At 39.7% G+C, this 12,218-nt stretch overlaps 1 protein-coding gene across 1 annotated transcript in view; it reads left to right on the top strand.

Moving 5' to 3' along the window:
- Positions 1–12,218, top strand: part of VWA3B (von Willebrand factor A domain containing 3B) — a 201,729-nt gene that overhangs the window by 93,393 nt on the left and 96,118 nt on the right. The window contains 1 exon segment of the mRNA XM_068967369.1: positions 2,856–2,983. Coding sequence (XP_068823470.1) covers positions 2,856–2,983 — 128 coding nt within the window.

Raw genomic sequence — 12,218 nt, 5'->3', positions numbered from 1 at the left:
TGATCTCAAGATGTATAAAGCTATAGTCATTAAGACAGGGTGGTATTAGTGTAAAGACAGATTTATAGATCAACAGAACAGAATAGCAAAACCAGAAATAGACTAACACATATGTGGATAACTGATTTTCAACAGAGATCCAAAGGCAATTCAGTGGAGAAAGTGTATTTTTTTTTCCTCCAACAAATGTTGGAACAGTTGGATAAAATAGACACACTTTGCTCCATACATCACACTGTAATAAAAAATTAACTCAAAATGATACATGGATCTAAATGTAAAACCTAGGTTTTTTCCCCTCATAGAAGAGAACATATGAAAAACCCTTTGAGACATTGTCTTAGACCAAAAAAAATTTTATTAGGATATCAAAAACATAGTCCATATAAAGCAACTCAATATATTTGATTTAATCAAAATTAAAAATTTCTCTTTAAAAAACAATGCTGCTGCTGCTGCTAAGTCACTTCAGTTGTGTCCAACTCTGTGTGACCCCATAGACAGCAGCCCACCAGGCTCCCCCGTCCCTGGGATTCTCCAGGCAAGAACACCAGAGTGGGTTGCCATTTCCTTCTCCAAAACAATGCTAAGATAACTAAAAGACAAGTTGTAGACTGGGAGAAAATGTTTTCAAATTGTATTCATTGTCTTGTATCCAGAATATATTAAGATTTCTCAACACTCAAGGAAACAAAAAATGGACAAGAGATTTGGACAGACACCCTACCAAAGAAGATATATGCATTCCAAACAAGATCATGAAAGGATGCTTAATATCATTAATCATTAGGGAAACACAAATTAACCATAATGAAATACCATTACACAGCTATTAAAATGGCTAAAATTAAGGCAACTGACCTTATCAAGTTTTTACAAGGATGTGGAGGAACTAGAACTCTCATATATTACGAATGGGAATGTAAACTAGTGCAATCATTTTGGAAAACAGTTTGGTCATTTCTTGAAAAGTTCAACATCACCACCCATGTGATCTTATTCATTGACCCAAGAGAAATGAAAGCAGATGTTCATATGAAGACTTGTGCACAATAGCTTTAGTATTTATCATAGCTCAAACCTGGAAACTCAAATGTCCATCTACAGGTGACTAAATTTTGGATTTGGTATAAAATAGAGTACCACTCAGCCCTAGAAATGAATGTACTATTGATTCATGCTATATCATGGGTGAATCTCAGAATAATTATGAAAGTAAACTAGACACAAAAAGATGATATACTGTATGATTCCATTTAAATAAAATTCCATAAAGCAACTATACTCTAATAAAAATTAATTTAAAGTAGGTATGGGTTTCCAGTTGGGTGATTAAAAAAGTTCTTGAACTAGATAATAGTGATGGTTGCACAATATCGTAGATGTTCTTAATGCCACTGAGGTGTACACACTTTAAAAATGGTTAAAATAGTAAACTTCATGGGTATTTTGCTGAAAACAAATATAGACCTGCTGAAAAAATAGTCAAGTAAAATTCCAGAAAATTGAAACTGATAGCAACAGCAAGTAGATGAATAGTTGCTTGTTTTTTGAAGAGGGGCTAAGAGGGAGGGCAGATCTACAGTGGGATACAAACAAACTTTATAGAGGGTAATGGATATAATTATTATCTCAATTGCAGAGATGATTTCACAAGTGTGAATGCCAAAACTATTCAAATGGTACATTTTACATACATTCAGTTTGTTGTTGTTCAGTTGCTAAGTCATGCAACCCCATGGACTGCAGCACACCAGACTTCCCTGTCCTTCACTATCTCCTGGAGTTTGCTCAAACTCATGTCCATTGAGTCGGTGATGCCATCCAACCACCTCATCCTCTGTTGCCCCTTCTCCTCTTGCCTTCAGTCTTTCCCAGTATCAGGGTCTTTTCCAAAGTCAGTCCTACTCATCAGGTGGCTAAAGTATTGGAGCTTCAAATTCAGGAATCAGTCCTTCCAATGAATGCTGCTGCTGGTGCTAAGCAGCTTCAGTCATGTCCGACTCTGTGCGACCCCATAGACGGCAGCCCACCAGGCTCCCCTGTCTCTGGGATTCCCCAGGCAAGAACACTGGAGTGGGTTGCCATTTCCTTCTCCAATGCATGAAAGTGAAAAGTGAAAGTGAAGTTACTTAGTCGTGTCCGACTCTTCGAGACCCCATGGACTGCAGCCTACCAGGCTACTCCATCCATGGGATTTTCCAGGCAAGAGTACTGGAGTGGGGTGCCATTGCCTTCTCCGCTTCCAATAAATATTCAGGGTTAATTTCCTTTAAGACTGATTGGTTTGATGTCCTTGTAGTCCAAGGGACTCTAAAGAGTCTTCTCCGGCACCACAGTTCAAAAGCATCAATTCTTCAGCTATCTGTACATGACTACTGGAAAAAACATAGCTTTCACTATATGGACTTTCGTCAGCAAAATGATGTCTCTGCTTTTTAATACACTGTCTAGGTTTGTCATAACTTTCCTTCCAAGGAGCAAGTGTCTTTTAATTTTATGACTGTAGTCACTGTCCACAATGATTTTGGAACCCAAAAAAAGAAAATCTGTCACTGCTTCCACTTTTTTCTCTTCTGTTTGCCATGAATGATGGCAGCGGATGCCATGATGTTAGTTTTTTGAATGTTGAATTTTAAGCCAGCTTTTTCACTCTTCTGTTTCACTCTCATCAAAAGGCTCTTTAGTTCCTCTTCATTTTCTGCCACACCTCAATTAGGCTGTCTAAAAAATAAATAAGAACTACATGACATTCTTTAGATTCTTCTTTTCCTGATACAGTTTGGTTTTTTGTTAGAAATGTTTGGAATCTGAACTTTCGTATAATCTTGCAATGTGTTTACTTATTTTGGCAGAATGAAGATCTGACTCTTTTAATTAAGGAAATGGAGCAAGGACGCAATGATCTAGAGAAGGTGCAAGGCCTTTACTCAGAGTCATTGGTCATGGACTGGTGGTACAATGCAGAAAAAGATGGAGACAAGTAAGCATGGCAAAGCACCCACTTCCCCATCACAGAGGTCCTCTTGGATTCTCTGCTAGATCTCTTTACCATTTCTTTCTACAGTGCTTTGTGAGAGTTTATTTATTTATTTTTTTTACTTTTTAAAAAATTTTTAAAATATAAATTTATTTATTTTAATTGGAGGTTAATTACTTTACAGTATTGTACTTGTTTTGCCATACATCAACATGAATCCACCACAGGTATACACTTGTTCCCCATCCTGAACCCCTCTCCCTCTTCCTTCCCCATACCATCCCTCTGGGTCATCTCAGTGCACCAGCCCCAAGGATCCTGTATCCCGCATCGAACCTGGACTGGCAGTTCATTTCATATATGATATTATACATGTTTCAATGCCATTCTCCCAAATCATCCCACCCTCTCCCTCTCCCACAGAGTCCAAAAGACTGTTCTATACATCTGTGTCTCTTTTGCTGTCTCCCATACAGGGTTATCCTTACCATCTTCCTAAATTCCATATATATGCATTAGTATACTGTATTGGTGTTTTTCTTTCCGGCTTACTTCACTCTGGATAATAGGCTCCACTTTCATCCACCTCATTAGAACTGATTCAAATGTATTCTTTTTAATGGCTGAGTAATACTCCTTTGTGTATATCTACCACAGCTTTCTTATCCATTCATCTGCTGTTGGACATCTAGGTTGCTTCCATGTCCTGGCTATTATAAACAGTGCTGCAATGAACATTGGGGTACACATGTCTCCTTCAATTCTGGTTTCCTCAGTGTGTATGCCCAACAGTGGGATTGCTGGGTCAAGAGGCAGTTCTTTTTCCCGTTTTTTAAGGAATCTCCACACTGTTCTCCATAGTGGCTGTACTAGTTGTCATTCCCACCAACAGTATAAGAGGGTTCCCTTTTCTCCACACCCTCTCCAGCATTTATTGCTTGTAGACTTTTGGATCACAGCCATTCTGACTGGCATGAAATGGTACCTCACTGTGGTCTTGATTTGCATTTCTCTGATAATGAGTGATGTTGAGCATCTTTTCATGTGTTTGTTAGCCATCTGTATGTCTTCTTTGGAGAAATGTCTGTTTAGTTCTTTAGCCCATTTTTTTATTGAGTTGTTTATTTTTCTGGAATTGAACTCCAGGAGTTGCTTGTATATTTTTGAGATTAGTTGTTTGTCAATTGCTTCATTTGCTATTATTTTCTCCCATTCCGAAGGCTGTCTTTTCACCTTGCTTATAGTTTCCTCTGTTGTGCAGAAGTTTTTAAGTTTAACTAGATCCCATTTGTTTATTTTTGCTTTTATTTCCAGTATTCTGGGAGGCGGGTCATAGAAGATCCTGCTGTGATGTATGTCAGAGAGTGTTTTGCCTATGTTCTCCTCTAGGAGTTTTATAGTTTCTGGTCTTACATTTAGATCTTTAATCCATTTTGAGTTTTATTTTGTGTATGGTGTTAGAAAATGTTCTAGTTTCATTCTTTTACAAGTGGTTGACCAGTTTTCCCAGCACCACTTGTTAAAGAGATTGTCTTTTCTCTATTGTATATTCTTGCCTCCTTTGTCAAAGATAAGGTGTCCATAGGTGTGTGGATTTATCTCTGGGCTTTCTATTTTGTTCCATTGATCTATATTTCTGTCTTTGTGCCAGTACCATACTGTCTTGATGACTGTGGCTTTGTAGTAGAGCCTGAAGTCAGGCAGGCTGATTCCTCCAGTTCCATTCTTCTTTCTCAAGACTGCTTTGGCTATTCGAGGTTTTTTGTATTTCCATACAAATTGTGAAATTATTTGTTCTAGCTCTGTGAAAAATACCGTTGGTAGCTTGATAGGGATTGCATGAATCTATAGATTGCTTTGGGTAGTATACTCATTTTCACTATATTGATGCTTCCAATCCATGAACATGGTATATTTCTCCATCTATTAGTGTCCTCTTTGATTTCTTTCACCAGTGTTTTATAGTTTTCTGTATATAGGTCTTTAGTTTCTTTAGGTAGATATATTCCTAAGTATTTTATTCTTTTCGTTGCAATGGTGAATGGAATTGTTTCCTTAATTTCTCTTTCTATTTTCTCATTATTAGTGTATAGGAATGCAAGGGATTTCTGTATTGATTTTATATCCTGCAACTTTACTATATTCATCGATTAGCTCTAGTAATTTTCTGGTGGAGTCTTTCGGGTTTTCTATGTAGAGGATCATGTCATCTGTAGTGAGAGTTTTACTTCTTCTTTTCCAATTTGGATTCCTTTTATTTCTTTTTCTGCTCTGATTGCTGTGGCCAAAACTTCCCAAACTATGTTGAATAGTAGTGGTGAAAGTGGGCACCCTTGTCTTGTTCCTGACTTAGGGGAAATGCTTTCAGTTTTTCACCATTGAGGATAATGTTTGCTGTGGGTTTGTCATATACAGCTTTTATTATGTTGAGGTATGTTCCTTCTATTCCTGCTTTCTGGAGAGTTTTTATCATAAATGGATGTTGAATTTTGTCAAAGGCCTTCTCTGCATCTATTGAGATAATCATATGGCTTTTATTTTTCAATTTGTTAATGTGGTGTATTACATCGATTGATTTGTGGATATTGAAGAATCCTTGCATCCCTGGGATAAAGCCCACTTGATCATGGTGTATGATCTTTTTAATGTGTTGTTGGATTCTGATTGCTAGAATTTTGTTAAGGACTTTTGCATCCATGTTCATCAGTGATATTCGCCTATAGTTTTCTTTTTTTGTGGCATCTTTGTCAGGTTTTGATATTAGGGTGATGGTGCTCTCATAGAATGAGTTTGGAAGTTTACCTTCTTCTGCAATTTTATGGAAGAGTTTGAGTAGGATAGGTCTTAGCTCTTCTCTAAATTTTTGGTAGAATTCAGCTGGGAAGCTGTCTGGACCTGGGCTTTTGTTTGCTGGAAGATTTATGATTACAGTTTCAGTTTCTGTGCTTGTGATGGGTCTGTTAAGATTTTCTATTTCTTCCTGGTTCAGTTTTGGAAAGTTGTACTTTTCTAAGAATTTGTCCGTTTCTTCCATGTTGTCCATTTTATTGGCATATAATTGCTGATAGTAGTCTCTTATGATCCTTTGTATTTCTGTGTTGTCTGTTGTGATCTCTCCATTTTCATTTCTGATTTTATTGATTTGATTTTTCTCCCTTTGTTTCTTGATGAGTCTGGCTAATGGTTTGTCAATTTTATTTATCCTTTCGAAGAACCAGCTTTTGGCTTTGTTGATTTTTGCTATGGTCTCTTTTGTTTCTTTTGCATTTATTTCTGCCCTAATTTTTAAGATTTTTTTTCCTTCTCCTAACCGTGGGATTCTTAATTTCTTCCTTTTCTAGTTGCTTTAGGTGTAGAGTTAGGTTATTTATTTGACTTTTTTCTTGTTTCTTGAGGTATGCCTGTATTGCTATGAACTTTCCCCTTAGCATTGCTTTTACAGTGTCCCACAGGTTTTGGGTTGTTGTGTTTTCATTTTCATTCATTTCTGTGCGTATTTTGATTTCTTTTTTTGTTTCTTCTGTGATTTGTTGGTTATTCAGCAGTATGTTGTTCAGCCCCCATATGTTGGAATTTTTAATAGTTTTTCTCCTGTAATTGAGAGCTAATCTTACTGCATTGTGGTCAGAAAAGATGCTTGGAATGATTTCAGGTTTTTTTGAATTTACTAAGGCTAGATTTATGGCCCAGGATGTGATCTATCTTGGAGAAGGTTCCATGTGTGCTTGAGAAAAAGGTGAAATTCATTGTTTTGGAGTGAAATGTCCTATAGATATCAATTAGGTCTAACTGGTGTATTGTATCATTTAAAGTTTGTGTTTCCTTGTTAATTTTCTGTTTAGTTGATCTATCCATAGATGTGAGTGGGGTATTAAAGTCTCCCACTATTATTGTGTTACTGTTAATTTCCCCTTTCATACTTGTTAGCATTTGTCTTACATATTGCTGTGCTCCTATGTTGGGTGCATATATATTTATAATTGTTATATCTTCTTCTTGGATTGATGCTTTGATCATTATGTAGTGTCCTTCTTTGTCTCTCTTCACAGCCTTTGTTTTAAAGTCTATTTTATCTGATATGAGTATTGCTACTCCTGCTTTCTTTTGGTCTCTATTTGCATGGAAAATCTTTTCCCAGCCCTTCACTTTCAGTCTGTATGTGTCCCCTGTTTTGAGGTGAGTCTCTTGTAGACAACATATATAGGGGCTTTGTTTTTGTATCCATTCAACCAGTCTTTGTCTTTTGGTTGGGGTATTCAACCCATTTATGTTTAAGGTAATTATTGATAAGTATAATCCTGTTGCCATTTACTTTATTGTTTTGGGTTCAAGTTTATACACCCTTTTTGTGTTTCCTGTCTAGAAAAGATCCTTTAGCATTTGCTGGAGAGCTGGTTTGGTGGTGCTGAATTCTCTCAGCCTTTGCTTCTCTGTAAAGCTTTTGGTTTCTCCTTCATATCTGAATGAGATCCTTGCTGGGTACAGTAATCTGGGCTGTAGGTTATTTTCTTTCATCACTTTAAGTATGTCCTGTGCTGTTCCCTCCTGACCTGAAGAGATTCTATTGACAGATCAGCTGTTATCCTTATGGGAATCCCCTTGTGTGTTACTTGTTGTTTTTCCCTTGCTGCTTTTAATATTTGTTCTTTGTGTTTGATCTTTGTTAATTTGATTAATATGTCTCTTGGGGTGTTTTGCCTTGGGTTTATCCTGTTTGGGACTCTCTGGGTTTCTTGGACTTGGGTGATTATTTCCTTCCCCATTTTAGGGAAGTTTTCAACTATTAGCTCCTCAAGTATTTTCTCATGGTCTTTCTTTTTGTCTTCTTCTTCTGGGACTCCTATGATTCGAATGTTGGGGCATTTAACACTGTCCTGAAGGTCTCTGAGATTGTCCTCATTTCTTTTAATTAGTTTTTCTTTTTTCCTCTCTGATTCATTTATTTTTACCATTCTATCTTCTAATTCACTAATCCTATCTTCTGCCTCTGTTATTCTACTATTTGTTGCCTCCAGAGTGTTTTTGATCTCATTTATTGCATTATTCATTATATATTGACTCTTTTACTTCTTCTAGGTCCTTGTTAAACCTTTCTTGCATCTTCTCAATCCTTGTCTCCAGGGTATTTATCTGTGATTCCATTTTGATTTCAAGATTTTGGATCATTTTCACTATCATTATTCAGAATTCTTTATCAGGTAGATTCCCTATCTCTTCCTCATTGGTTTGGTTTGGTGGGCATTTATCCTGTTCCTTTACCTGCTGGGTATTCCTCTGTCTCTTCATCTCATTTATATTGCTGAGTTTGGGGTGGTCTTTCTGTATTCTGGCAGTTTGTGGAGTTCTCTTTATAGTGAAGTTTCCTCGCTGTGGGTGGGGTTGTACAGGTGGCTTGTCAAGGTTTCTTGGTTAGGAAAGCTTGTGTCGGTGTTCTGGTGGGTAGGGCTGGATTTCTTCTCTCTGGAGTGCAATGAAGTGTCCAGTAATGAGTTATGAGATGTCAGTGGTTTTGGAGTAACTTTGGGCAGCCTGTATATTGGAGCTCAGGGCTGTGTTCCTGTGTTGCTGGGGAATTTGCATGGTATGTCATGCTCTGGAACTTGTTGGCCCTTGGGTGGTGCTTGGTTTCAGTGTAGGTATGGAGGCATTTGATGAGCTCCTATCAATTAATGTTCCCTGGAGTCAGGAGTTCTCTGGTGTTCTCAGGGTTTGGACTTAAGCCTCCTGCTTCTGGTTTTCAGTCTTATTTTTACAGTAGTCTCAAGACTTCTCCTTCTATACAGCACCATTGATAAAACATCTAGGTTAAAGATGAAAAGTTTCTCCACAGTGAGGGAAACCCAGAGAGGTTCACAGAGATACATGGAGAAGAGAAGAGGGAGGAGGGAGTTAGAGGTGACCCGAATGAGATGAGGTGGAATCAGAAGAGGAGAGAGCAAGCTAGCCAGTAATCACTTCCTTATGTGCACTCCACAACTGGACCGCTCAGAGATGTTCATGGAGTTATACAGAGACGGGAAGAGGGAGGAAGGCGACAGAGGTGGCCAGGAAGATAAAAGAGGGGTATCAAAAGGAGAGAGACAGAGCCAGCCAGTGGTTAGTTCCCTAAGTGTTCTCCACCATCTGGAACACACAGAAATTCACAGAGTTGGGTAGAGAAGAGAGGGGGTAGGGAGGAGACATAGGCGACCTGGTGGAGAAAAGTGAAGTGAAGTGAAGTTGCTCAGTCATGTCCGACTCCTTGCGACCCCATGGACTGTAGCCTACCAGATTTCTAAGTCCATGGGATTTTCCAGGCAAGAGTACTGGAGTCGGTTGCCATTCCCTTCCCCAGGGGATCTTCCTAACCCAGGGATTGAACCCACATCTCCTGCATTGTAGGCAGACACTTTACCCTCTGAGCCACCAGGGAAGCCCTAAGGAGCGTCCAAAGCGGGGAGAGCAGTCAAGCCAGTAATCTCGCTCCCAAGTAAAAATGGGTACTGAAGATTGGGTTCTTAAAGGTACAAAATTGATAACAAATACCAAAGAGCAAAGATTAAAAATCTAGGGTAGAGTTTGGAATTTCAAAAATACAATATTAAAGAAAAGAAGAAAAAAAAGAGGAAAAAAGTCACAAAAATTATAAAATATATATGTATATATGAAGTTTGCTTTTAAAAAATTGGATCTTTTTTTTTTTGCAAAGTAGTAGTAGGTTATAAAAGTGAAAATTAAAGGAGTAATAGAGGGCTTACAATTTTTTTTAAATTAAAAAAAAAAGAATGATTGTAAAAATAGTAAAAATATATCTAGGACTTTCTCTGGTATTGTGGGTACTGCGGGGTCAGTTTATTTTCAGATAGTTCCTTGGTCCAGCTTATATTTCTCAAGTTCTATAGGCCCCTTCCTATGTAGTCGGTACTAATGACAGGGTTTTAATCTATTGCACCTGTCACTTCCAAGTCAGTTCCCTCTGTTTTAGCTTCTTCTGTTTGCTGGTCTCTTTAGTGTCTGATTTCCACCCTGACACAAAGAGGGCGGTGGTGGACACTTTTTTTAGGCTCACTTGTTCAGTCATGCTGTGGGGAGGGAGGGACCCTGCAAACAAATAACACTGGCGTGTGTTCGCAGTGCCTCAGCCACACTGGGCCTGCCCCTGCTCATGGCGCGTGTACCCTCCCTGCCCACACTGCTCAGGCTCTAGGTTGCTCCACTGGGAATCGTCCAAGGCGAGCCCTGGGCTGCATGCACCTCCCAGGTCTAAGCCGCTCAGGTTCAGGCACTCGGGTAGTCCTCAGAGGCCCAGACTCAGTTGGGCCTGTGTTTTGTGCCCTTCCCAGGTCCGAGCAGCTCAGGTGACAAGGTGTTTGGCGAACACGGTCGCTGCGAGTTATCGCCTCCCCCATCCCTGCCGCTCAGCTTTCTGGGTGTACAACCGGCACACCATCTCAAGCGGATGTTGACCGTCCAGAACCCCAATAAGTCTTAGTTAGCAAAGAAGCCTGCTTACAGTTTTGTAGATAATGTCTCTCTGGGGCTGCGATTGTCCCCTTTTGGCTCTGGCTGCCTGTCACCAGAGAGGGATGGTCTGCAGCCGGCTATCTCTGTTCAGTCCTTTGTTCTGTGCACGCGCCTGGCGGTGTCTTAGGTTAGGGCTGGCTTTTCGCGTGGTAGCTTTCCCACAGTCTGGTTTGCTAACCCAAGTTAGTTCGCTCAGATTGCCCTCGGGGCATTCAGGCCAGATCCTTAGTCTAAGCAGCAGCCTGCGCCTCCCTGCCAAGCCCCCGCTTGCTAGTGGCAGGTGCAGGCGTCTGCGCTGCTTCACTGCTGGGGGAGTTACCGTTGGGCTTATAATCTGTGGGTTTTATTTATTTATTTATTTTTCCTCCCAGTTATGTTGCCCTCTGTGCTTCCCAGGCTCGCCACAGACTTGGCAGTGAGAGTGTTTTCTGGTGTTTGGAAACTTCTCTTTTTAAGACTCCCTTCCCAGGACTAAGCTCCCTCCCTACCTCTTTTGTCTCCTTTTTTGTCTTTTATATTTTTTCCTACCTCCTTTCAAAGACAATGGGCTGCTTTTCTGGGTGCCTGATGTTCCTCTGCCAGCATTCAGAAGTTGTTTTGTGGAATTTACTCAGCGTTTAAATGTTCTTTTGATGAATTTGTGGGGAAGAAAGTGGTCTCCCCATCCTATTCCTCTGCCATCTTAGGACCGCCTCTGTGAGAGTTCTTTTAAAACATCACATAGTATGATTATGTTAGGATTTTTGTTTAAGCAAAGGGAACTCATAATCTAAAAAATTAATGATTGGCTTACAGAAGCCACAAACTCATCCTTTTTTAAATTTTGATTTTTTTGGTCATACCAAATGGCATTACATATGGGATTTGAGTTCCCCAACTGGGGATCAAACCTGTGCAGTGGAAGTGCAGAGTCTTAACCACTGGACTGCCAAGGAAGCCTCACATACTCATCCTTATATGCAGGTTCTCAAATCCAGTGTGATCCTTAAGGATGTCTCACCTGCACCCAATGTGGATATCCCGCACCCCCACCACAGCACACAAAGGTGACAGAGCAGAGTAGGAGTGCACTGTTGTGAAGATTTGACTTAGGGTCACGACTGAAGCGACTTAGCATGCATGCATGCTTTGAAGAAGGAAATGGCAACCCACTCCAGTATTCTTGCCTGGAGAATCCCAGGGACGAAGGAGCCGGGTGGGCTGCCGTCTATGGGGTCGCACAGAGTTGGACGCGACTGAGCAGCTTAGCAGCAGCAGCAGGAGGCTCAAGGGCTGGACTTCACTCTTTGTGACCTTGGTGAATCCTTAACTTCTCTCCACACCTGTTGATTGCTGTGTGTCTCAGTTTCTTCCTCGTTAAGATGATGTGGTCGTAGGATTTTAGATAGATGATTTTTCAGGTCTTTCCCATGCTATATGCTATTAATAATATGTCTAAAATCAAAACCACCCCAGCATTCAGTAAATGTGTCAAATCTTACATGATTTTACTTTGTACAGATATTCAGACATCATAGCATTCATGTATCACAGCATATAAATACTCTATCAGGAATGGAAAACAAATTTATGGTTACCAAAGGAGATAGTAGGGAATGGGGGGAGTTTGGGATTAACAGGGGGAGGAGTTTTGAATTAACAGATATACACCATTATATATAAAACAGAATAACTTTATTCTGGCCTTCCCTATTGTAAACAACAAGGACCTACTGTATAGCACACTCAATATTTT

This window comes from Capricornis sumatraensis, chromosome 1 (genome assembly GCF_032405125.1).
Source record: "Capricornis sumatraensis isolate serow.1 chromosome 1, serow.2, whole genome shotgun sequence".
In the NCBI taxonomy this organism is placed as follows: domain Eukaryota; kingdom Metazoa; phylum Chordata; class Mammalia; order Artiodactyla; family Bovidae; genus Capricornis; species Capricornis sumatraensis.
This window is presented reverse-complemented; position numbering and strand designations above follow the sequence as displayed.